At 35.5% G+C, this 26,528-nt stretch overlaps 1 protein-coding gene across 13 annotated transcripts in view; it reads left to right on the top strand.

The window, feature by feature from the left end:
* The window catches only part of KATNAL1 (katanin catalytic subunit A1 like 1), a 192,223-nt gene that overhangs the window by 22,065 nt on the left and 143,630 nt on the right, over window positions 1–26,528 (top strand). For all 13 annotated transcript variants that reach the window (XR_014236887.1, XR_014236888.1, XM_082365179.1 and 10 more), the window contains exon 4: window positions 14,579–14,747. Coding sequence is in view for 11 of the 13 variants with exons in the window: in XM_082365179.1 (XP_082221305.1) it covers window positions 14,579–14,747 (169 nt within the window). In the remaining 2 variants the exon portion in view is untranslated. The remainder of the gene's footprint in view (window positions 1–14,578; window positions 14,748–26,528) is intronic.

Raw genomic sequence — 26,528 nt, 5'->3', positions numbered from 1 at the left:
CTGATTTTTGTATGTTGATCTTATATCCTGCAACTTTAGTGAATTCATTGATTAGTTTCCAATAGTTTTTTGGTTGAGTCTTTAGGGTTTTCTATATTTAAGATCATACCATTTGCAAATACAGACAATTTTACATATTCCTTTCCAATTTGGATGCCTTTTATTTCTTTGTTTTGCCTAATTACTCTAGCTAGGACTTCCAGTATTATGTTGAATAAGGGTGATGAGAGTGTGGGCATTCTTGTCTTGTTGCTGTTCAAGAAGAGAAGCTTTCAGTTTTTCATTGTTGAGTATAATGTTAGCTGTTGTTGTATATGGCCTTTATCATGCTGAGGTATGTTCCTTCAATTTTTTGAGGGTTTTTATCATGAAAGGATGTCATATTTTGTCAGATGCTTATCTTCATCTGTCGAGATGATCGTATGATTTTTATCTTTTATTCTATTGATGTGGTGTATCATATTTATTGATTTGTATATGTTGAACCACCCTGGCATCCCAAGGATAAATCCCACTTGGTCATGTCGTATTTGAATTTGGTTTGCTAATATTGAATTTGGTTTGCTAATATTCTGTTGAGAATTTTTGCCTCCGTATTCATTGAGGATATTGATTTATAGTTTTCTATAGACCAATAGAATTTGGTTGAATTTGGTTTGCTGATATTCTGTTGAGAATTTTTGCCTCTGTATTCATTGAGGATATTGGTCTATAGTTTTCTTTTCTCATCGTGTCCTTATCTGGCTTTGGTATCAGAGTAATGCTGGCTTCATAAAATGAGTTTGGAAGTGTTCCCTCTTCCTCAGTTTTTTGGAAGAGTTCAAGGAGGATTGGCATTAATTCTTTTTTAAATGTTTGGTAGAATTCGCCAGTGAAGCCATCTGGTCCTGGGAATAACTTTCAGTATAGGAAGTACCTGTTCGTAATTGCTAGAGCACCATGATGTATTTCAGAAAGCAGTGGCCACAGATAATAACTCTAATATCTAATATCTGTGGCTCAGACTGAATAGAAAGTGTGGCTGGCATTTTCCCATTGATGAACACTTTCCTGAAAACTTCTCCTCATTGGAGGAGTGCAATTATTTCTTTTTCTTTGGCCTCCTTTAACTGCCCATAGCACAGATCTGACTTATTTTTATACTTGTGTTTTAATCGTTATTCTCAATGAAAGTGAAAGATGAATGGACCAGAATATGTTTCTCCAAACCTCCTTCCTCCATACTAAATTTTAAAAAAAGTTTCCCTTGTGTGTAACCATTGTGTGTATTTTTTGTTTTTCTCTGTGGATCAGAAATCCTTAATAAAAGCAAATCTAAGATTGTATATTGCCTGGGGAAAAAAAGATTCCCATTTCCACATATATCATCAACAACAGTGGAAAAACACCCAACAACTCCACAAGGTTCTACTAGTGAAGGAATTCTGTTTAATACCTTGAGTAGTATCATGGGATTAGCAGTTTTAATCTTTAAGAATAAAATCTTTACATAAGCAAATCCACATATCCTTCACCAAGTAATAACATCATAGTGATACCTATGTAAGGCAGATGTTAATGAAGTAAACTTTACACAGGTTTGTAGCACAGAATGTGTGCATGAGCTGATAGAATAAGCAAATATTAAGATTGTAAGTTTAGGGTTAAAAGTTATGGGAGGTTAAAATTGTATAATTTTTTCCTTTTATAATTTTGTTTCTTCTACAGGTCGTATAAAGCAAAAGTACTAAAATTTCCACCTAGAGATAGTGAAAAGTGGATATAGTCCTTAGATATTCTTGGTGTAATGGGAAGACAATTGACTGGAGCCCACGAGATCTGAGTTTGAATTCTACTTCTGACACCTCTTTGCTTTATGACCTTGTGCAGGTTATTTAACCTCTAAACATTAGCTTCACTGTCTGTAAAATGGGGGTGTCTACCTCATGGAATTAATTAAGAAAATTTAATGTTTAGGACAGTAACTGCCATGTAATAAGTAAAGTGAATCATCAACTCTGAAATGAAAGACTACAGCGTTCTTTCGGATAAATAGGAAGAGACTAACAGAATTTTAAAAATGACATAGCCTCATTTGTAAAATTCCTTAAGGAATTTTTTTTCCTTCCTGTACATTCGATATAAATCCTTAGTTTTCTGAAACATTTTGAATAACTCTGGCAGAGAGAATATGGTTTTTTAAATGTCCAAGTCTCATGAAGTGGGCAGTCACTTTTAGGAAAAGCATGATAACTAGTTATTGGTCAATTTATGTTTTACAAGCAATATCTTATTTAAACCTACAGTGATCCTCTGAAGTAGCTACTTGTATTGTGTACCCATATTACTATTGCTGATCTATTGTTACGAATAAATCCTGTGAAGCTGTCGTTTACAGCTGAGGAAATTGAAGCTTACAAAGTTTGTTATTTTCCCAAAGTCATCTGAACAAGAAAGTGGCAGAGCCAGGATTTGAACCCAGATCTCCTCACTTCAGGAGTCTTATTTATATCCACTCTGCCATGTTACTTTGCTGCACATACTTGGTAGTATCTATGGGTCTATTTTGATATTTATCTATATATCCTAATATATATAGTTCTATTAACCACTTGATTAAATTCTTACTAGAGGTGGTAGGAGAATAAAGAAGCTGAAAATGCTCAATGAAATAAATAATGTAATTTAAAAAATTTCTCTTTGAGAATAACACACTGAAATTGCAGTGTAGGCCAGTCGGAAAGTATAATTTACCTTGTTTTGTACAAAATGTTTCCGGGACACATCTGTTGGGTTTATTGTTAGCCACTAATTTGGTAGCCCTGCTTGTGGGTCTGTCCTTTTCACCTCATGGACTTTAACACAAAACTTCTCCTCTGTCCCTGTTATGGCACAGTGAGGTAATGTCCATTACCACTGGTGGTTTTCGGTGGTGGTTTGCCACATTGTTTGAAGTTATACCTTATATGTCATGTGTCCTCTGGGTTTAATCATGATCCTGTTTACCAGCAGCTGCTTGGATAAATCAGAACAACCTTTTAAAGTGAATTAGATTTATTGCCTTAAGTATGAGGAAATTGAGCTACAAAAGTAGGATTATAATGGGAGGTTCTGGCAATATGAGAATTAAACTCCAAAGAGATGAAGCCTCCAGATCATTCTTAGTGTCCTAAGTTAAAAGGAGATACCTTAATTCAAGATATGTATTAATTAAATTATTTTATAATATTTTCCATGTAAGTTTATTAAGCACATTCTCTTTAATGAGGCCATTTAAAAATGATCTCTCCTGGTGAGACCTGAGGCCATGAAGCTAAGATTTTCTGTATTGGAACAGTATTTGACATAGATTATATTCAATAAAGTATTCTTTATTCAACTTAAAAAGTAAATGTGTTAGGTCTTTTAAAGTTACATCTTTTGGGAGATATGGCAGTAGCAACAGGATACACAAGCCTGAAAATAATCATTTGGCTTATTCCATACAGGTTGAAAAAGAGAACTCTGATAGGCTCTCTAACGTTATTTCATCTGGAACCAAGGGAAATGGCATAGAGTGTTTCTGTATACAGATAGATAGGATGATTGATTTTTATCAAATTTGTGCTATTCTGTAGCATTTCAGCAAAGAGGAAATTCTTGTTGACTTGGTATTAAAATTGTTGCTTTATGTTTTCTTTGGGTACCCTAATAGATTAAGTAACTGCTCGCATATTAAATCCTAGTTTGCACTGGAAAAAGATCAGTTAAAGCCAAGGTCAAGTACCGATAGATAGTAAACTGCCGTCTCATCCTTACTGGTATCTCGCCCAGGCTCTGGGAAATTTTCCTGGAATTGGGAAGTAGGAGAGGAAGCTTTTGTATCAGTTCCACCACTAATTGAGTGGTCCTCCAAGTTAATTTCACTTCTCTGTGCCTCATTTTTCACCTCTGTAAAATGTACATCATGATGAGATTGTTTTGTAAAGTTGTTTTCAAGTCTTAGGAAGAAAAACACTATTATTGCTCTATCCAACGTATATTTTATGAGCATTCATCATATACTCAACTTTATTTTTGGCCCTGTGGAAAGTATAAAGGTAATTAAAAAAAACAGCACAGACCTTGGCCTCAAGAAACCATCAGAAAAATAATCCAGACATTCTGGAAAGCTTAACCTAGGATGCTGGCACCTATTGTATACCAAATACTATGCTGGGTGCCAGTACTATGGTGGGGATACGGTGGGATGCAGAAACAGACGCAGTCCCTGCCTTCCTGAGCTTACAGTCTTGTAAAATGGGTGTGAGAGCCATTACTGAGGTAGAATGGACTGGATTTGGTGATTAATGAGATAAGAGAATGAGAGAATTGGAGCAGGTAATTAAATATCTAGATGAAGCTGTTGAATAGGAATTGGAAATGAGAACCAGAGTTTAAGAGAGATCGGAATTAGTAGCAGTTACTTAGGAATCATCAGCAAGTATGGAATTTTAAGAAAGAAATTTTAAGGTCATTCTTCATGTGGTAGAGTAGGTTATTGCTGAGTATGATTGGCAGGTTGAGATTATACTCATTTCTAACCATTCTGGAGTCATATTCTCTTCCAGAATTCTGTTTCTGGAGTGTGAGATGGACTCTATATTTAGACTATGGGAAGAATTAGGTAGCAGTGCTGATTAACCAATAATCATTGACATTTATTGAGTTTTTAACTGTGAACCAGGTACTATGCTAATAAACTCTCTACATGGCTTTTTTCTTAATCTTCACAACCACCGTCTAAAATAGGTACTATTAATATCATCCCTATTTTTTTTTAGAAGAAATTGAAGCTTAAAGATTCTAAGCAACTTTATCAAATGCTGCATGTAGGTTAAGTAAGATAAGGATTGAGAATTGGATTGGATTTAGCAACATGGAGCTCACTGGTGACCATGATGCGTGGTTTGGGTGGAATGGTGGAGAATAATGGAGTGGGTTCAGATAATGGGGAGAGAGGAATTGAAAACAATGAACGCGTGCAGTTCTTTCAGCGAGTCTTGTTGAAAAGGGGAGCATAGAAGTTGAGTGGTAGTTGGGGAAGTGGAATCAAAATTTGTTGTTGTTTCAGAGACTTTTGTATGCTGATGAGAATGCTGCAGCAGAAAGGGGAAGATTGACGATGCCTGGGAGAAAGAGGCACTACTGGAGCGATGTCCCTGAGCAGGCAAGAGGAGGCAGAATCCAGTGTACAGGTGGAGCGGGGCAGGATAGCTGATTCAGAGTAGCCGGAGGGAAGGCAGTTAGTTAGAAAGGCTGTGGACGCAGAGAAGTGGGCAGATGCGGAGGTGAGCGCTTGTGGAAGTTCTCTCCTGATTATTTCGATGAGGGAAGAAGAGCAAGCAAGATCATCTGAGAGTGACGGCAGGGGTGCAGGTGTTTTCCAGGGTTTAAATTCTCACCTGAAGTGTCCCAAGAGGGGACATCCATTCCATTTGGCTATTTTATTTCTTTTATGTAAGTTTTCTAGGAAGCATTTGTCTTATTTTGTAGAACTCAGTAGTCATTCATTTGAAATCTTTATTTTGGAATTCTAGGTATTTATTACAATGAGTGCCTAAAAACTTGGTATTTCTATCGTTTTTTTTTTATGTTACAGAAAAGACAACTGAAAGATAGAAATTTTAATTCATTAGAGATAAACTAAGGAATGGGAACAAGATAGTGGTAAGTCAGAATGAAATCATAACACATCAGTTTTGTTTTTCTTGAAAGAAATCTTTGCCTTGCTGCGCTTTACCACTGTTTTCTCCCTTCTTCTTTCCTCTGGCAAACTGCTGTGACGTGTACTCTCCCTGTGTTGCCTTTCACTGCTTCTCTTTCCTTAATGAGTAGAAACCCTGGATCTCTATTCATTGCAGTATGGGGCTGACTTCTTGAAGACCGCTTCCTAATTTAAAATGGAATGCCAAATTCTCAAGAGTTAAGGTATTTAACTTTTGTAACAGTTGATAGTATTTACCATCTTTCTTCTTTGGAATGCTCCTCTTCTTTTGGCTTCTGTTACACTGTATTTTCCTTCCTCTTTTTTTTTCCTAACTGTGGCCCCTTCTCTCATCTCCTCCTCTTGTTCCCTAGTGCTGTCCCCCTGCTCGTTCCATATTCACTTCAGCTCCTCATACCCAGCCCCACTCTCTCTATGCTTTGCAGATGACATGAGTGACAGGAGGACTGTGCCTTCTGGTTTGCGTGCGCAGTCTAATTGTCGGTCGTAGATAACTTCTCTTTTCTCTCTCATTGTTTTTATGATTTTATTTTTTGTCTTGGTGTTAAATAGTTTCACTACAGATTATCTGAATATGGATTTATTTTTATTTAACCCTACTTAAGACTTGTGTTTCTTTTGTTTCAAATTCTTTTTTATGCTTTTAACCATTTTAAACATTCATTTTTATAGTTCATAACTGATGGTTCTATTATCAGAAGTTATTTGGAGCCTTATCTTTTTGGTTATTTCTGATGGCTCTTGTTTGTGGTAAAGTTGAGAATGTCCCTTCAAGGTTTGAGTCATTCTAATGTGTGGCTTGTTTAGGGGGATGTCACTCCTCAGAGGGTCTGTGTTGGGTTCAGCCAGGTGCCTTCAGGATGTCACCTGCCTGGACCACTTTTAGGTAAATTTCTTCACTTAAGGGAGTATAAAACTAAATCCCAAATCACATGAGTGGAGGCCCTGGTTACTGTTTCTAGGGGAGCCTTGTACCTTACTCCACACATGTAGAGCATAGGCTCAGATGGACAGACGGACTTGTTTCTTCCGTGTGCGTGTTTAAAGTGTGCCGTTTGAGAGTCCTGGCTTCACTTGCCCGTCTCAGTTCAGCTTTGACATTTGTAGGCCTCAGGCCTTGGCTCAGGCCTCACTTTGTGCTCATTAAATCTGAAGCCCTTAGGTGGCTGAGACCTGGAAACCCTCAAGGACTGCCATGCCGTCAGCTGTATTTTATTTATTTTTTGGTTGTTAGGTATTTCTCTTATCTTCTGGTAAGATCACCTATGTATAAACAGGATATTTGTTACATTTTATCCAGAATTTTTTTTTTTAATGTTACAGAAAAGAAAACTGAAAGGTAGAAAATTCAATTCATTAGAGAGAAACTGTATCTATATATTTATCATAAGTTCTTGAGGGTCTTATCCTCCAGTTTGTTACTTTTGAGGACTTTTATTTATAGTTTAGTTGGGAACTCTTCTTCAGCGAGGCTTTAGTTGCAGGATTTATATGTGGATAGAAAGGGATGTCCAATATAATACATAAAATATGTATATATTTTTAGCTAAACTATAAGCTTCTTGAATGCATGGACTATATCATATTTTTTTGTATTCCAGTGTTTTGAAAATCAGTAGAATATTTTCAGAACTTGACTATAAACTAGACAAAGAACTATGAGATATTTAAAGTTCAAATGATAGTATTTTAATATAATCTGTAAAAGTTGTGTAGTCCCTATACTCTGAAAGAATGCCATTGTCCATCTAGTTTTAAGGTCTTTAGAGTTAGACATAAGATAAATTAAATATTTTAAGTTTTTCAAGTTCAGAGGTCTCTAGAGTTAAATGGAAAAGGCAAGGGCCTATCTTTAGAACCAAAGAAGAGCAAGGTAAAATTAAATAATCAACCTGCCTGGGAGTAGTGGCATTCTACCATTACACGAAATAATTAGTAATGTTATCGTCCCCTTCCCCTACCTTAGAAGTGATAGAATGACTAGCTTAGCAACTTTAAATAAGGATTAGTACGTCCCATCAGAGTCTCTGACAAGACTCTCACCCCTGTTCTTGCTGAAATACCTAGTTGTGGGTAACATCAAAATGCTAAGAGGGCAGCCCCCGTGATATTAAATGGGACTGTATAATATTTGGTGTGAGAAGTATGTCTGCAGCTCCAGATCTCATACCAGCTGAAATTTTTGGCTAAATATTACCTTGGTTAACTTGGATAGTTGTCTTCCATAGTGGGTAAGCATCTTTCAACTCCAGTGACATTTAGAATTAAGAATAGAAATGTCTAAGAGACTCAAAACTGTAATAGTAGTATTTTTTGTTAAGGGATATGTACATATTTATTTATTATTTTTATGTACTTGTAATTTAAGACAATATGGCTAATGAGGGTGATAAGCATGCAATTCCAATTTTAAGTGTAGTATGGAATAATTTAGATCTGTGATTTTACATGAAAACTTATGTTAAGTACTTTTGGGGAACATTTAGGAGAAATTAGGCTTACCTCATTTATAAGTTTAACTTACTAAGTTTATGAAAGTATTTATATGTAAGTTATGCTTTGTTAAGTAAGACAATTGAAGAACTAAGAAGGAAATAAAATATATTACATTTATAAACGTATGTTAAAAATTTTAGTGGCATTTAATTAGCCAGGTTTGTAAATGGCATCAAGCATTATTCAAAAGCCTCTTAAGTGACTCCTAAAATCTGCTACTCTTGTACACAGAAAAAGATTTGTAAGTGAATCTAAAAGCTTTAAGGACTAACTGAAGTTTTGCAGTTTTAACTTTAATAAATTGAATATTTAAAAAATCAAAGTAAACCTTTGAAGAGATTTTTTTGCACAAAAAGTACCCTTGAGGATATAAAACAACTCGTATCAGCATGGCTTGTAGTACTCCATGTGTTTCTGAGTGTGATTGATTTGCTTGTTAGATAGTGAGGGACGACTTAACCCAGTATACAAAAAGCCTTTTATATTATGTAGCATAGTATCTTGCATTCATTAAAAGTTCAGATATTTGTTGAAAAATTAATATTTTGAACAGACTCTGGAATATATCATACTAAAATATTTGTTTATAATTTTCTGATAGCAAATAACTAAAATTTCTAAAGTTCTTTTTAGAACTAGAACTTATTAAAGGTTAAATTCTATGGAGTCACTTGATTTATGAAGAGGCACCACTGCAATTCAGTAGGGAAAGGTGGGTCTTGTCAGTAAGTGCTTCTGGGTTAATTGAATGTCCATGTGGTGAGGAAAATCTTGGCCCCTTACCTCACATCGTATAGAAAAACTAATTTGAAATAGATCACCACCTAAAATGTAAAAAGGTAATAAAATAAAACTTTCAGAAGAAAACATGGAAGGGATATTATCATCTTCTTGGGGTAGCAAAGATTTATTAAACTGGACAATAAAGCATTAAAGATAAAAGATCAATAAGTCAGAATTCTAAAATTATGAACTTCTTTTCATCCAGAGATACACCATTAAGACAAGCCATATACTGGTAGAAAGGCAGTTAAAAAAAAGGCAAGCCATATACTCGTAGAAGATGTTTGCAATGCATATGTATGACAAAGGACTTGTATCCAGAATATATAAAGAACAACGATCAATAAATCAATAAGAAAAAGTCAGGCAACCCAGTTGAAAAAAAATGGACTAAAGACTGGAACAGATACTATACAAAAGAAGATATTCACATGGCTAATAAGCATCTTGTTGAAAAGGTGTTTAACATCTGTAGCCATTCAAGAAAGGCAAAGTAGAACCACAATGAGACACCATTACACCCCCCCCCCCCCCCGCCCCAGAATGACTAGGGTGGGACATCTGGCACTCTCGTACATGGCTGATGGGGGTGTAGAATGGCATCACTACTCTGGAAAACTGTTGGCTATATTTACTAAAACTAATCTTATGTACACTTTATGATGCAGCTGTTCTACTCCTGGGTACAGATCCCAAAGAAATGAATGCTTCTGTTTACCATGAGGATAATTCCCATATTCATAGAGGCTTTAATAATAAACCTCAAACAGAAAACAGCTCAGGTGTCCATTCACAGAATTGATAAGTTGTATATTTATGCAATAGAATACTCCACAGCAGTGAAGAAAGATAAACGGCTATATACAGGAACATGGATGAATTTCACAGGTAATGTTGAAAGAGTATGTACTATAGGATTCCATTTTATGAGACTAGAACAGGCAAACCTAATCTATGATAGTAAGGTCAAAATAGTGGTTACCTTTACCAGCTGATATTTACTAACAGAGACCATGAAAAAAACTTTCTGGGGTATTGGGAAATGCTCTTTTTTCTACTGGTGGTTATACAGTACCAAAATTTATTGAGTTGTATACCTAATATATGTACATTTTACTGAATATATGGTATACCTCAATGAAAAATAGATTTTAAAAATTCTGTTAAGTATTAATCATCCCCATTTACAGAGGAAGAATATGAGGCTTGTAGATGTTAGGTGATACGCTCATATAGTCAGTGATTGGTGGACCTGGGAGTAGGAAGGCACCCAGGGTTTAGGATTCTAAAACTAATGCTAACTCCAGATCAGCATGCTGTTTTTCTGTGAAGGGAGGAATAGTGTTTGCAACGTTTTTATGTCAACAGCCAGTATAGTTCCTGTGCTTATTAGATAAACATATATTTTCTGATTTGAAAAAATAGCAGTCATATATTTGATGAGAGTGGACATTAAAATTCTTAATCATTAATTTAAAATAAGTCCTCTAATTTCTGTTTAAGCTTTGTTTTCTTGCCTCCTGATTTCTTACTAAATAATTTCTCTTGGACTCAAAGTCTCGTATATTGACTCCAAGTCCTTATAGTAAAAATATCAGTATGAACTACTTGGAACTCGTGTTTTTTTTCATTAGCTATGGGGAGGTATGTTTTCCTGTTTAATTCATATGGATTAATGTCATAGCAAAGTAAGATTATTTTTCTTCCTTTTCCAGAAGTTTCAGTAATTTGGTTTATGTTCTTGGGCATATATAAGACCTGTTCCAAATTTCGTATTCTTATACTAGAATTCTAACAATGTATGAACAAACAGATATAACCAAAGAATTTAGAATAATCATGAAACAGAAAGCTAGAAGAAACAGAAAGAGCTGAATAGATGGGAATCTTAAGAAGGGGCCTGTATAGCAATTGGAGAAAATTGTGATAGTATCTTTGACCCTGTTTCTAAATATGGTGTGGAATGAAGGCATCTTCAGAAGACGTCTCTTTCCCTTTGACTTCTGGAATCCTGGATGAGTGGTGCTGTCTGACAGACAGTTCTGTTTCTGTTGCACAATCTTTTATGGAGATTTGCCAGGCAGAAATACAGTAGGTTCAACTGAGGATGTGTACTCTGAGCCCACATCACTACCACATGTGTGTTTCCAGAACATGCCAAAAGCTTTGTAGCAACCCTATAATTTCATTTTTTTAGGTGCTCAAATAATTTAATTAGTGGTGTTGTTATATTCATCATATTTAAAGTTTATTAACTACCAAGTAGGTAATATGAATAATAAGATTTATGTAAGGAATAAGGAGTTATACTACAGTAGGATCTATGTACCCACCATGGAGTTGAAGACGAAGAACATTAGCATTACCTTGAAGGCCCCTGTGGGCCCCTCTGCATCCTCTTCCCTCCCCTCCGCTTTCAGAGTTAGCCCCTCTCCTGGGTTTGGGGTTTATCATTCCTTTGCCTTCCTTTATACTTTTACCACATACATTTTAATCTCCACACAGTATCTCGTTTTGCTTAGAATCATACTGTATGTGTTCTTTGAACTTACTTTTTCACTCAACATTGTGGTCCTGAGTTTGATCTATTATTATTGCATGTGGCTATAATTCATGTTCACGTGAATATAGTATCCCAGTATGTGAACGTATAATAATTTATGCATCTATTCTGATACTGGACCTTTGGGTTGTTTCCAGGTGTTTACTGTTATTACAAGCAGTGCTGTAAGAACATTTACATATCATATTGATATTTAATATGGTTTAGAAAGGGAGTATTGGCTTTTGGAGGAAGTCAGGCTTATTTGCATATGATAGGGTAAGGCATCTTTCTTCCCATTCCTGTGGGGAAATATCCTCCAATAGGAGAACTGAGCTCAGTGTAGACATGCTACTCTTTTATCTGCAGGTTTCCAGCCATTCTCTGTATTTGGAATGCTGTAAGCTAGCAGGGTGTCAGCCTGTGTTTGCCCATTGGGGCGGAGGCTGACGGTGATGTGCAACCCTACGAATACAGTCTCTTTTTCAAAAGAGGCCAGTAAAGAAGCCCTGAGACTTACTTTTTACAGCCTGGAAGCTGTCACTGAGTCCTTAAACTGAAGCATGCCATTGGGCAGTGATGCCCTAATGGAGGAAGAAGTACAGAACAGAGTCAAGGATGTCCTTTGGGAAGCTGACAGAGTCTGTTTCGAATGTAATACCAAACTGCAGTGAGACGGAACTGAAGACCTGCAAAGCACAGGCACACTTTCTGTGAGACGTGGGACTTGCCACAAATGCCACATCTGGCCTCTTGATCAGTTTCATTCAGACCGTTTATGAGCCCGTCAGAATATTGAGGGGCAGGACAAGGTCAGCAGCAGCAAACACTTGGAGTGCAGCCTGTGTACGAGCGTTGACATAATTCTCGCAGCACAGCTTTACTGAACTGGATGTGTGTGCAGGACTCCTCGGTGAGCGCTAAATAGCAAGCTGAGGTGGGAGAGCACAAGCTGAGGAGGCAGAAGAAGTGTTTCAAGGGTCCCTACAATTCACCCCTCCTCAGCGAGCCCACCGGGCAGCCTGGCGCGCAGCTGTAAAGGACGGGCTTGCTGTTTGTGAGCCAAAGCTTCGGGCTGGCTGTGCCTCCAGAAAGCAGGACCACAAACAATGACAGACTATTTAAATAGCAGGCGCAGCTGCTAACAGAAGGGCAAACTTGACGTGTGTTCTGTGTGGAAGAGATTGTCAGTCGCTTTTTATTGTCTTTGGCCAGGAATCCGATTCAGGAAAGACATTACACATACATACATACATACATATATTTTATGTATATATAAAACAGTAAAGTTCTACTCTACTACTTTACACCTCTTCATCAAAAGAAAACAGAAATTCATTCAAAAAACAATGGTTGCAATGAAATACTAGGAGTAGAGCAACATAACATTTTTAGTTTTTTATTCTTTACCAGTCTCATTACATTTTTACCTTATTGACAGAATACTTAAGACTAATAATGCGCTAGAACCAAAAACATAATAATACCTTTAAATTTGAGAATGCCTTATAACTATTTCACTATACACGATTTTCAGGTTCCTTTCCTGTGGATTTTTTTCCCCTCAAGATTGCTTGTTCATCTTTGTCTCCTCCTAGGGCCTAGCACAGTAGAGGATATATACCTCCTAACAGGTGTGGGTGTTCAGTAAATAACTGTTTAACTGGATTGGACTCCAAGGATTCAGATGTCAGTGTATGGTAACCTAGTAGAAAGACATACACTTTTCACCAGCCTCTCTCATCCTCAGCACTTTCATGTAGCGGTCTAATTCCAGTAGTCTGAAGATGCTGCAATATGTTAACTATTTTTTAGTTAGGTTGAGTTTTCAACCTTCCTGGCTTTTCATCCATTTTCCTGTTTTGCTGAGTTCATTGAGTTATACACATGTGAAACCTTTTCTGATACCAGGAAGAGAAACTCCGTGATGAATTAGATGAATTAAAAGCATGAAGCTGGAAAAGGGATAAGAATAGATTTTGGCACATGGGTGGAAAAGGAACACACATATGGGATGTGAAGGGCTGCAAATACAGGCAGAGCTGTAAAGAGAGTGAAGGTAGGAAAACAGAGGCAGAGACAGTTCAGGGAAGAAGAACTAAGAGCTTAGACACAAAGTGATGGAGTCTCCCCCAACACCCAGAGAGAGGCAAATAAATACTGTTCTGAGAAGCCCCATAATTTCACTATTTGAAGAAGACATGTTTCACATTACATGAGACAAAATATGCCACTTTGTAAGCATAGTTATATTTATGTATTTATCAAAATTCTTTTTTAAAATTGCTGTATAATTGACATATATTACATTGGTTTCAGCTGTACAACATAATGATTCAATATTTGTGTATATTGCGAAATGATCAACACCATAAATAGAATTAACATCCTTTGCCACATATAGTTATCAAAATTCTTGATTCACATTTGGGGGCCTGTATAATTTGAATGATCCTGTGATTTTTGACACCCTCAAAGCATGAGTAATATTTTTACACATAAACTTTGCACATAAATTAAGAAGATTTCATTAAGCCCTGCTGTTTGTAATTTGATGAATGAAATGGTTTTTCCAACATGGAAGCAGAGAAAATCATTTTGGTTGTAAGGGATAAACTAGTAAGCTATGCAAATAAATATACTTTGAATTATTGTCCTTTCAGCTTTTAATAATTTTTTTTTAAAGTTACTTATTTGGCTTAGGACAGTAATGAATAAAGGAATTGATTTTCTGTTACACTATTAAGATTATTAGATGGGAATAGTCTGTATTGCCCTCTATTGGTGAATGTTATTTTTGACAAAATAATTGCTGTATGTGTCATTTATATGTATTTAATGTTTGTATCAACCAGTGTACTTTACAGAAAAGCACTTTAAAAACTGACCTAATAGTTGTGGCCATGAATTGGCAAAAGGGGGAAAAATTGACCTTATGGGCTTATTGATTTAATAGTTTTATTGACTAAGGTAGTATTGAAATACTTTTGCCTTTGATTAATTTTAATTTTATGTATTTATTTTTTTGTCAGAGCTCCACCTCAGATAAGGCGTCCCAATCGAGAAGTAAGACCTCTGAGGAAAGAAATGCCAGGAGGAGGAGCCCGGGGACCTGTAGGCCGAGCACATCCTATATCAAAGAGTGAAAAACCCTCTACAAGTAGGGACAAGGATTGTAGAGCAAGAGGGAGAGATGACAAGGCAAGACTACCTCTTTGTAACCCACTCACTTTAAGCCTGTGACATTTGTTGCTTATTATACTTCTAGTGGGCTTTTCAGAGGACCCTGGTTTTGACATGGAAGAGATTTTTTTAAAAACTTTGAATCAAAAACCTATGCAGTCTTTGCATTTTGAAGGCCATTCTGCAATGTCCGTAACCTCAGAGGTGTATATATTTCTTAATACACACACACAGAAATTTTAAGTAAAATGGAGCTTTTTTTCTTTTTTTGAATTTCAAAATTGTATTAAATATCATCACAATTCTAATAATTAAAGATAAAAAATGACAAAATTAAATAGGAAATAATTTTGAATCTTAAATAGTAGTCCACATTTACTTAGAAGAGGATGAGGAGGAGGTAGTTTGAATTTTTTTTTTCCCACCCCCCCCTGCAGTTTTCCCCCCTTGGTGTCCATACGTTTGTTCTCTACATCTGTGTCTCAACTTCTGCCCTGCAAACCGGTTCATGTGTACCATTTTTCTAGGTTCCACATACATGCGTTAATATACGATATTTGTTTTTCTCTTTCTGACTTACTTCACTCTGTATGACAGTCTCTAGATCCATCCACGTCTCAACAAATGACCTAATTTCATTCCTTTTTATGGCTGAGTAATATTCCATTGTATATATGTACCACATCTTCTTTATCCATTCATCTGTCATTGGACATTTAGGTTGTTCCATGTACTGGCTATTGTAAATAGTGCTGCAATGAACATTGGGGTACATGTGTCCTTTTGAATTATGGTTATCTCTGGGTATATGCCCAGTAGTGGGATTGCTGGATCATATGGTAATTCTATTTTTAGTTTTTTAAGGAACCTCCATATTGTTCTCCATAGTGGCTCTATCAATTTACATTCCCACCAACAGTGCAAGAGGGTTCCCTTTTCTCCACACCCTCTCCAGCATTTGTTGTTTGTAGATTTTCTGATGATGCCCATTCTAACTGGTGTGAGGTGATACCTCATGGTAGTTTTGATTTGCATTTCTCTAATAATTAGTGATGTTGAGCAGCTTTTCATGTGCTTCTTGGCCATCTGTATGTCTTCTTTGGAGAAATGTCTATTTAGGTCTTCTGCCCATTTTTGGATCGGGTTGTTTGTTTCTTTAATATTGAGCTGCATGAGCTGTTTATATAATTTGGAGATTAATCCTTTGTCTGTTGATTTGTTTGCGAATATTTTCTCCCATTCTGAGGGTTGTCTTTTCATCTTGTTTATGGTTTACTTTGCTGAGAAAAAGCTTTTAAGTTTCATTAGGTCCCATTTGTTTATTTTTGTTTTTATTTCCATTACTCTAGGAGGTAGATGAAAAAAGATCTTGCTGTGATTTATGTCAAAGAGTGTTCTTCCTATGTTTTCCTCTAAGAGTTTTATAGTGTCCGGTCTTACATTTAGGTCTCAAATCCATTTTGAGTTTATTTTTGTGTATGGTGTTAGGGAGTGTTCTAATTTCATTCTTTTACATGTAGCTATCCAGTTTTCCCAGCACCACTTATTGAAGAGACTGTCTTTTCTCCATTGTATATCTTTGCCTCCTTTGTCATAGATTAGTTGACCATAGTTGACCATGTGTGGGTTTATCTCTGGGCTTTTTATCTTGTTGCATTGATCTCTGTTTCTGTTTTTGTGCCAGTACCATATTGTCTTGATTACTATAGCTTTGTAGTATAGTAGTCTGAAGTCAGGGAGTCTGATTCCTCCAGCTCCGTTTTCTTCCCTCAAGACTGCTTTGGCTATTCGGGGTCTTTTGTGTCTCCATACAAATTTTGAGATGATTTGTTCTAGTTCCATTAAAAATGCCATTGGTAATTTGACAGGGATTGCATTGAATCTGTAGATTGCTTTGGGTAGTATAGTCATTTTCACAATATTGATTCTTCCAATCCAAGAACATGGTATACCTCTCCATCTGTTGGTATCATCTTTAATTTCTTTCATCAGTGTCTTATAGTTTTCTGCATACAGGTCTTTTGTGTCCCTAGGTAGGTTTATTCCTAGGTATTTTATTCTTTTTATTGCAATGGTAAATGGGAGTGTTTCCATAATGTCTCTTTCAGATTTTTCATCATTAGTGTAGAGGAATGCAAGAGATTTTTGTGCATTAATTTTGTATCCTGCTACTTTACCAAATTCATTGATTAGCTCTAGTAGTTTTCTGGTGGCATTTTTAGGATTCTCTATGTATAGTATCATGTAATCTGCAAACACTGACAGTTTTACTTCTTTTCCAATTTGTATTCCTTTTATTTCTTTTTCTTCTCTGATTGCTGTGGCTAGGACTTCCAAAACTATGTTGAATAATAGTGGTGAGAATGGACATCCTTGTCTCATTCCTGATCTTAGAGGAAATGCTTTCAGTTTTTCACCATTGAGAATGATGTTTGCTGTGGGTTTGTCATATATGGTCTTTATTATGTTGAGGTAGTTTCCCTCTGTGCCCATTTTCTGGAGAGTTTTTATCATAAATGGGTGTTGAATTTTGTCAAAAGCTTTTTCTGCATCTATTGAGGTGATCATATGGTTTTTATTCTTCAATTTGTTAATATGGTGTATCACATTGATTGATTTGCATATATTGAAGAATCCTTGCATCCCTGGGATAAATCCCACTTCATCGTGGTGTATGATCCTTTTAATGTGTTGTTGGATTCTGTTTGCTAGTATTTTGTTGAGGATTTTTGCATCTATATTCATCAGTGATATTGGTCTGTAATTTTCTTTTTTTGTAGTATCTTTGTCTGGTTTTGGTATCAGGGTGATGGTGGCCTCGTAGAATGAGTTTGGGAGTGTTCCTTCCTCTGCAATTTTTTGGAAGAGTTTGAAAAGGATGGGTGTTAGCTCTTCTCTAAATGTTTGATAGAATTCACCTGTGAAGCCATCTGGTCCTGGACTTTTGTTTGTTGGAAGATTCTTAATCACAGTTTCAATTTCATTACTTGTGATTGGTCTGTTCATATTTTCTGTTTCTTCCTGGTTCAGTCTTGGAAGGTTATACCTTTCTAAGAATTTGTCCATTTCTTCCAGGTTGTCCATTTTATTGGCATAGGGTTGCTTGTAGTAGTCTCTTAGGATGCTTTGTATTTCTGCAGTGTCTGTTGTAACTTCTCCTTTTTCATTTCTAATTTTATTGATTTGAGTCATCTCCCTCTTTTTCTTGATGAGTCTGTCTAATGGTTTATCAATTTTGTTTATCTTCTCAAAGAACCAGCTTTTAGTTTTATTGATCTTTGCTATTGTTTTCTTTGTTTCTATTTCATTTATTTCTGCTCTGATCTTTATGATTTCTTTCCTTCTGCTAACTTTGGGTTTTGTTTGTTCTTCTTTCTCTAGTTCCTTTAGGTGTAAGGTTAGATTGTTTATTTGAGATTTTTCTTGTTTCTTGAGGTAGGCTTGTATGACTATAAACTTCCCTCTTAGAACTGCTTTTGCTGCATCCCATAGGTTTTGGATCATCGTGTTTTCATTGTCATTTGTCTCTAGGTATTTTTTGATTTCCTCTTTGATTTCTTAAGTGGTCTCTTGGTTATTTAGGAACATATTGTTTAGCCTCCATGTGTATGTGTTTTTTACATTTATTTCCCTGTAATTCATTTCTAATCTCATAGCGTTGTGGTCAGAAAAGATGCTTGATATGATTTCAGTTTTCTTAAATTTACTGAGGCTTGATTTGTGGCCCAAGATGTGATCTATCCTGGAGAATGTTCCATGCGCACTTGAGAAGAAAGTGTAATCTGCTGTTTTTGGATGGAATGTCCTATAAGTATCAATTAAATCTATCTGGTCTATTGTGTCATTTAAAGCTTCTGTTTCCTTATTTATTTTCATTTTGGATGATCTGTCCATTGGTGTAAGTGAGGTGTTAAAGTCCCCCACTATTATTGTGTTACTGTCAATTTCCTCTTTTATAGCTGCTAGCAGTTGCCTTATGTATTGAGGTGCTCCTATGTTGGGTGCATACATATTTATAATTGTTATATCTTCTTCTTGGAATGATCCCTTGATCATTATGTAGTGTCCTTCCTTGTCTTTTGTAACATTCTTTATTTTAAAGTCTATTTTATCTGATATGAGTATTGCTACTCCAGCTTTCTTTAGATTTCTATTTGCATGGAATATCTTTTTCCATCCCCTCACTTTCAGTCTGTATGTGTCCCTAGGTCTGAAGTGGTCTCTTGTAGACAGCATATATATGGATCTTGTTTTTGTATCCATTCAGCAAGCCTGTGTCTTTTGGTTGGAGCATTTAATCCATTCACGTTTAAGGTAATTATCGATATGTATGTTCCTATGACCATTTTCTTAAATGTTTTGGGTTTGTTTTTGTAGGTCCTTTTCTTCTCTTGTGTTTCCCACTTTGAGAAGTTCCTTTAGCATTTGTTGTAGAGGTGGTTTGGTGGTGCTGAATTCTCTTAGCCTTTGCTTGTCTGTAAAGCTTTTGATTTCTCCATCGAATCTGAATGAGATCCTTGCCGGGTAGAGTAATCTTGGTTGTAGGTTCTTCCCTTTCATCCCTTTAAGTATATCATGCCACTCCCTTCTGGCTTGTAGAGTTTCTGCTGAGAAATCAGCTCTTAACCTTATGGGAGTTCCCTTGTATGTTATTTGTCGTTTTTCCCTTGCTGCTTTCAATAATTTTTTTTTGTCTTTAATTTTTACCAATTTGATTACTATGTGTCTTGGCGTGTTTCTCCTTGGGTTTATCCTGTATGGGACTCGCTGTGCTTCCTGGACTTGGGTGGCTATTTCCTTACCCATGTTGGGGAAGTTTTCGACTATAATCTCTTCAAATATTTTCTTGGGTCCTTTCTCTCTCTCTTCTCCTTCTGGGACCTGTATAATGCGAACGTTGTTGCATTTAATGTTGTCCCAGAGGTCTCTTAGGCTGTCTTCATTTCTTTTCATTCTTTTTTCTTTATTCTGTTCTGCAACAGTGAATTCCACCATTCTGTCTTCCAGGTCACTTATCCGTTCTTCTGCCTCAGTTATTCTGCTATTGATTCCTTCTAGTGTAGTTTTCATTTCAGTTATTGTATTGTTCATCTCTGTTTGTTTGTTCTTTAATTCTTCTAGGTCTTTGTTAAACATTTCTTGCATCTTCTCGATCTTTGCCTCCATTCTTTTTCCGAGGTCCTGGATCATCTTCACTATCATTTTTCTGAATTCTTTTTCTGGAAGGTTGCCTATCTCCACTTCATTTAGTTGTTTTTCTGGGGTTTTATCTTGTTCCTTCATCTGGTACATAGCCCTCTGCCTTTTCATTTTGTCTATCTTTCTGTGAATGTGCTTTTTGTTCCACAGGCTGCAGGATTGTAGTTCTTGCTCCTGCTGTCTGCCCTCTAAAATGGAGCTTTTTTTTGGCCAGATTTTAGTTCCCCGACCAGGGATCAAGCCCATGCCCCCTGCAGTGGAAGTGCAGAGTCCTAACCACTGGACCGCCAGGGAAGTCCTGAGCTTTTATAGAGATATTCAAAATAAAGTTTTAAAACTTAAAAAATATTTTAACTAGTATTCTGAATTAAAATGAAAACATAATTGTAGGGGAAAGATTTATAAGGAAGTTGATGTGTCTGCAGTGTTCACAGAATAAGATGATAGATATGCTTTACTATTGCTAAAATTTTTTAAAACTTTGATTTATCTTTAAATTTTAGAGCAAAACAAGATTTTTTTTCTTAATGAGAAAATTTCCTTTGGTTAGGGTTCAGTATGTACATTTACTTTACCTGAGAAATTGATTGGTGAATAAACATAATACTGGGTAGAAATTCTGTGCTGTCCTTAAAATGGACTTTAGGAAAATGTGCTGAAAATAATTTTTCATAGTAAGGAGCCAGGATGACCTGACATTTCTCTTAGCCTTAATTTTAATGAAAAGACAAAAATAAATTTTTAGTGATAGCATTTCCTGTTTCCTTTCTGATGTCATAAGTGAATGAGGATGTTATTGAATTGCCACAAAGAAGTTTTATTTTCCTAGCTAAGGGTTCTATATGTCATCACATTTATGCCGTGATATTTATCGTGAAAATACAGCTTATAACTAATAGCAAGTGGTTATCCTTAAAAATTACATACTATATTTGAATATTTTTACTATATATGATTTCAGTCAGTGGTAAGGACTCTACACAGACCAACTTCCTACACCTTGTGGTTTTTTAGTCCATAATGGACTAAAACTGATGTTTTCTGAATATCTCTATTCATGAGATAGAGCCAAAGACATATTCTCTCTACCTCACTAGGACACTGAAAATGAATTAGATTTTTTTATGTTTGTAATTTGTTCGAGCTATTATGTCGTAAAACAGTAAGTGATTCCATTTCATATCCTTTTGGGATCAGTGAGGGGTACTAATATATAAACAAATTTTCCTGCTGATGAAATTGAACTGGTTCTCCCCATTATCAAAAGCCACATAATGGATACTTAAAAATCTGTATCTTATATGTCATCTTTGTTTCTTCCTCTGTTCTTCATTTTTGTGTTGCTAACCTTGGTTTGCATTTTAGAGAATAAAGTAGTGACTGAAGTCCACCCATCACTCTGCTAGTAGCTTTTAGGTAAACTTTTAGAACCAGGTAAGGAACTTTCAGTCTTTATCTTAACTTCACATAACACAAGAGAAGAATCTTGGTCATGGTTTATTGGATGCTTCCCTGCTAGGTACCATTTGGAGTGATTACACAATAATTTATGAAATAATCCCAAGTAGTAGGCAGTCATTTTATCCCCATTTTTACAAATGAAGAAACTGAGATAGAGCTAAAGTATCTTATGACCAAAGTCATAGAGTAAGGAATGGAGCTTTGTGAATCACAGATCTTTTTCTTCTTTATTTTAGTATTTTTCATATTGGTAGTATCCCTACCAAACTAGATTAAAAGTCTGGTTGGATTTGAAAAGAATTCCAGAAAAATTAAATAAATGTTGATTTTAAAATGTGATTCTTAAGCAAAGAACGAAACAACCAGGCAGCATTTGTTGAATGTCAGATAAATTTCTCTGGATATTGTAAATAGCCTTTTACTTAAAAAGTTCCAAATAATTTTCTAAATCTTAGTTGTTCTTCATTCACATGTAAGTACTCGGAATGTCACTGGAAAATAAGCCTTTTAATAAAAGAAAAAGAACAGTTGTTTGAAGATAAAAGAGACTTTCTGAGTCACTCTGGAAACAAAAGGGATTACAGTTAAAAAAAACAACAAACTCATAGAAACTTCATTAGAATATGAAAGGTGTGCTTGGTTCAGTTATGATCATCGTAAGCACTCAGATATTCATTAGAACACTGGAGTCCTTAAACTCACTGGAAGCGGTGATAGGGTTTGAGGCAGTTTAGATGAAACTGACAGATATCCATTGCCATTGAAAGCTAATTTGAAATCGAGTACTGAAGGGTCCTCAGTGTTGTTGGTTTTTTAAAATCAGTTTTGTGTGTTGCAACCAGCTTAAAAAAAAATGAAATAGACTAGAAAATTCAGACTGCATTGCCCATTATAAGGACAGTATTATTTTGAGAAAAAAATTTGTTATATAAGTATGTAAAAATTTAGTTATATATTTGTATACACTAGCTCATGATCTAAGATGAATTTATTACTTTGTGTCATGGTCAGAAGTTTGAAAGCTGCTTTTCTGCTCTAGCCACTTAACTTTATAGATGTTAAAAAAAAGAGAGGACAGGAGAAATTACATGTTTTGCTTAAGACTCTCAGTATCTTTGGATTCTTAGTTTAGTCTTGTGAGCTGTATGAGGAAGCAGCTAGTAATAAAAGCAGTAGTAACAGGTCTCACTCTGCCTTGAGCATTCTTAACCTGTACCAGTCCTCCCTACAAATTCCTGTGGACTCAGTGTTATTTTCCCTGTACTGTGTATGAAGAAATTGAGACACTGAAGTTACAACTGCAAGTAGGTGGTGGAACTAGGATTTGAACTCTGATAACCTGAGCTTTTAACCATTATGCTATGCAGCCTCTTATTTGAAAATGCTTGCTGTCTTATTTTAATGTATCACAAATATCTATTTGTTTTAAGAGTACCAGTTCACTTTCTGAGAGTGATTAAATCTTTTTCTTCTTTTTTTTTTTTAAACTGCTAACAGGCTTCAAGTTAGGTCCAATCTTAAAAATGCTATTTTTCAATAAATAACAGTCACTGTGTATAGTGATCTGTTATTCAAGCCTTACAGTTTTTTCCCTTGAGGTACAGAGTCATCATGAGGCCAGTTTGTTACGCCATTTACTTAATGTACCTTTATTAAGTGCATACTTTGTGTTAGTCATACTTCTAGGTACTAGGAAGGCAAACTTTAATATGTGACTCCTGGCCTCAAGTTGATTGTTATTGATGAGAGGGAATCAGATGAATAAATTAAACTTTACAGCCATATTTTTTAGTCTTATTTGAATGTACCTGAGAAAAATGGTTATTTTTATTTTACTCTCTAAGTCTAGAGTCAGTGTAGAAATATACATAGAAATAGCAAATGCATTTTTTAATTTAAAAAGGATAGTCTAAAAGTAAACTATTAGGTAGCAGAATAGATGTTTTTGTATTATAAACCAAAAATAAATTTAATTAATAAAATTCTGATTCTCAAGGATTTATAAGACTATGGCTTTATGGTTAATTAACTCTTAGTGAAATGAGCAGTGCTTCCATTATGATCTCATGATTAAAGCTGTGTGTGCTTTTAGGTAGAATTAAGATTAAAGTATGGTAAATCAGCTTCAGAGACTTCATTTAAAGCTATTAAAGGACTTCATTTCATTGAATTATAACAACTGGCCATTTTTTTGAATATTTTCCTTCTCTGATTAAATGTAGGGATGTCTGATATGGAGAGACATTGTAAACTGGGTTGGAGTATTCTTTTGAGAACTGTTGATCGGTGGTTATACAAGTAAACAGTGACTTTAAAAAAAAATCTTTTTATTGAAGAAAAGTGTATACATTATAAGGGTATATTTGATGAATGATGATCGTCTCACCAGCAGTGTACTGGTAAATGTTTAATAACTAGTTTTCTGAAGAAAAAAAAAATGTATGTGTATATAAACACGTACATATTTACACACAAATTTATTATAAATCTGACTGATATAAAGGATGTATTACAAATAATAAAATATACAGTACTCTTTAGTGCAAACTTTATAGAGCCAATGGACCCTCACAGAATGCCTTTGCTGCTTTTTGCTTAACTCTTGCAAACCTATGGTTGCAGTTGACAGATGATTAGGAATGTAGTTCTGTTAGGATATTGGTTGATATTTTGTTTTTATTAATGAGTCACATGAAAGTGAAACAACAGAAACATATGTGGGAACTTCACTCATTGATCAATCACTTGAGCAACTTTGATGAATCAGATCATGGTTTTCAAATACTGGAAAATTATTTCCTTCATTTTTTGTGCTATTTACATTGTAACAACTATAGAAATGACACACTTTTAAATGTAATATTTTCCCCATTACTTTAAGTCTAGACAGTTAACAAAACAAGAAATCAAGCCCTGTTTTGTAGCATTTGCTGGTTTCTCTGGTATAAATACTTTCACTATGATGGATTTCAAGCTACCAACATGAGGTCACTGAACTCAGAGTCAAGATAAGATGGGTAGTAGCCTGCCATTCTATAGTGTAGACACAGTAGACTTAAGTAACCCTAAGTGCATAGGTAATAGTTAAATAGTTAGAAGTGCGGAGTTTTGAGTAATTACCACTTTTGTTTTTAATATAATTTATTCTGTTTGTGTAATTTAATTTTTATCAATGGCTGTTTTTTATAGAAAAATTCCTGAAAATTTAATAATTGGCTCTTACAAACCAGTAAGAGTCTGCTTCGGCTGACTGCATTTAACCTCTGTAACTACCATGTAATCCATGTAACTATCACTCAGGGGTCAAGAATAGAACATTTAGCACCTCAGAAGCCATACTCAGGATCCCTTCTGATCCCTGACACTTCTTTCTCAAAAGTAACCACTATTCTGCCACTTTGTTTCCAAAGATAACCATTATTCTGATTTCTAATACCATAAATTAGTTATACCTTTTTTGAAACTTTACGTACAGTAAGTATTCTTTTTTCGTCTGGCTCTTTTTGCTCAACATACGTTGGTGAGATTTTGCCATCCTGTTGCATATATCTGAAGTTTGTTTATTTTCATTAATATACAGTATTATACCAAGTTGAATCTGTTTTACTATTAGTGAACTTTTGGATTGCTTTCAGTTTGAAACTATTATTAATAATGCTACCTTGGATAGTTTTATACTTATCCTTTGGTATATATGTGAGCATATATACCTTTCTAGTGAGCATATACCTAGGAGTGGAATTGATGGGCCATAGGATATGCATCTGTTAAACTTTAGTAGGTAACACCAAATAGTTTTCCAAAGTGATTATACCAATTTCCACGTCTGCCTGCAGAGCACGAAAGTTCTAGTTGCTCCACATCCTCGCCAACACTTGATATTGTCTGTCTCTTGTGGGTGAATCTCGTTGTGATTTTACCAGCATATCTACCATGTGTGGTGTACTTATCTGATAACTTCTGAGGTTAAAAGTTCTTTCATATGTTTATTGGCCATTCGTATTATCAGTGACTTGTTTTTAAGAAATATCCTGTTCTGTCCTTTGGATATTAAATCACTCCACAGATTTTTTCTCTCTTGGCAGCTGATTAATAGTGTTGGTTTTTGCTTTTATTTTTATTTTTTTAAATTTTATTACATTAGATTATAGTAAAGTAGTTACTTGCTGTTCTGTCCCTGAATGTTTTACTGTGTTTTACTTGTTTGTATATTGTGTCCCCTAATGTGAGTGTATGCCTCTGAGGGCAGGATTTTTGTCTGCTTAGATCACTGCTATTTCCCAGTACCTAGAATAGTGCCTGGTACAGAGTAAGTATTCATAAATATTGCTGCAAGAATGCATTTATTGATAAGTAAGCAGAATGCTATTGATTCATTATTTCAACTTAAATGTATTTTGTATTAACACTCTAATGCAAGGCATGACACTGAAATTAGTAAGCATTTTGCATTTATCAACGTACTTTCCCTTGTAAATAATAAAGTCTTATCTCTAAAATATCAGTTTAGAGATCTTGTCTAACTTTTCCTGTGTTTGCTTCTCACACTGGGGTAGGAGTAGCGCAAAGTGTGCAGCCTTATGCCATAGTGTACAAAGGGGTTGAAAGCACTGGTTCTGGAGCCAGACTGCCTAGGATCTAGCTGTGTGTCCTTGGACAATTTACTCAAGCTCTTGGTGCCTCAGTTTTCTCATCTATGAGGTAAAAATAATACGAGTACCTAACTCATAGGACCTTTAAGATTGTTATGTCAAGTGCTTAGAACAGTGCCTGGCATATAGCAAGCTGTAAACGCGTGTTAGCTGTAAAGGTAACATGACAGTGGGGAACTAACACAGGTATGATACAGAATAAAGATAACGTAAAAAAAAAAAAAAAAGAGAAACAGTGAGATTTCCAAGCAATTTTGCACTTGCCTTGGGCTGTTGAACTCAGGAAACAGATGAATAAGTGGGCAAGTGAGAGGCAGTGGCTTTACCCAAAGAACCAAAGGTCAGCTATAATTTAGCTCAGACATCCCTGTGATTGGGGGCCGGTGGTTTTTATTACTAATTAGCCAGTGATTCTAACGTCGGGTAGCTCACTACCTACAAGAGAGATGACTCCCCCGATGGATGGACTCATTGTTAGAAAATTCTT

Source organism: Balaenoptera borealis (genome assembly GCF_965194805.1).
Source record: "Balaenoptera borealis genome assembly, chromosome: 18".
Classification (NCBI taxonomy): domain Eukaryota; kingdom Metazoa; phylum Chordata; class Mammalia; order Artiodactyla; family Balaenopteridae; genus Balaenoptera; species Balaenoptera borealis.
The sequence above is the reverse complement of the archived record's forward strand: the minus strand, read 5'-3'. Positions and strand labels throughout refer to the sequence as shown.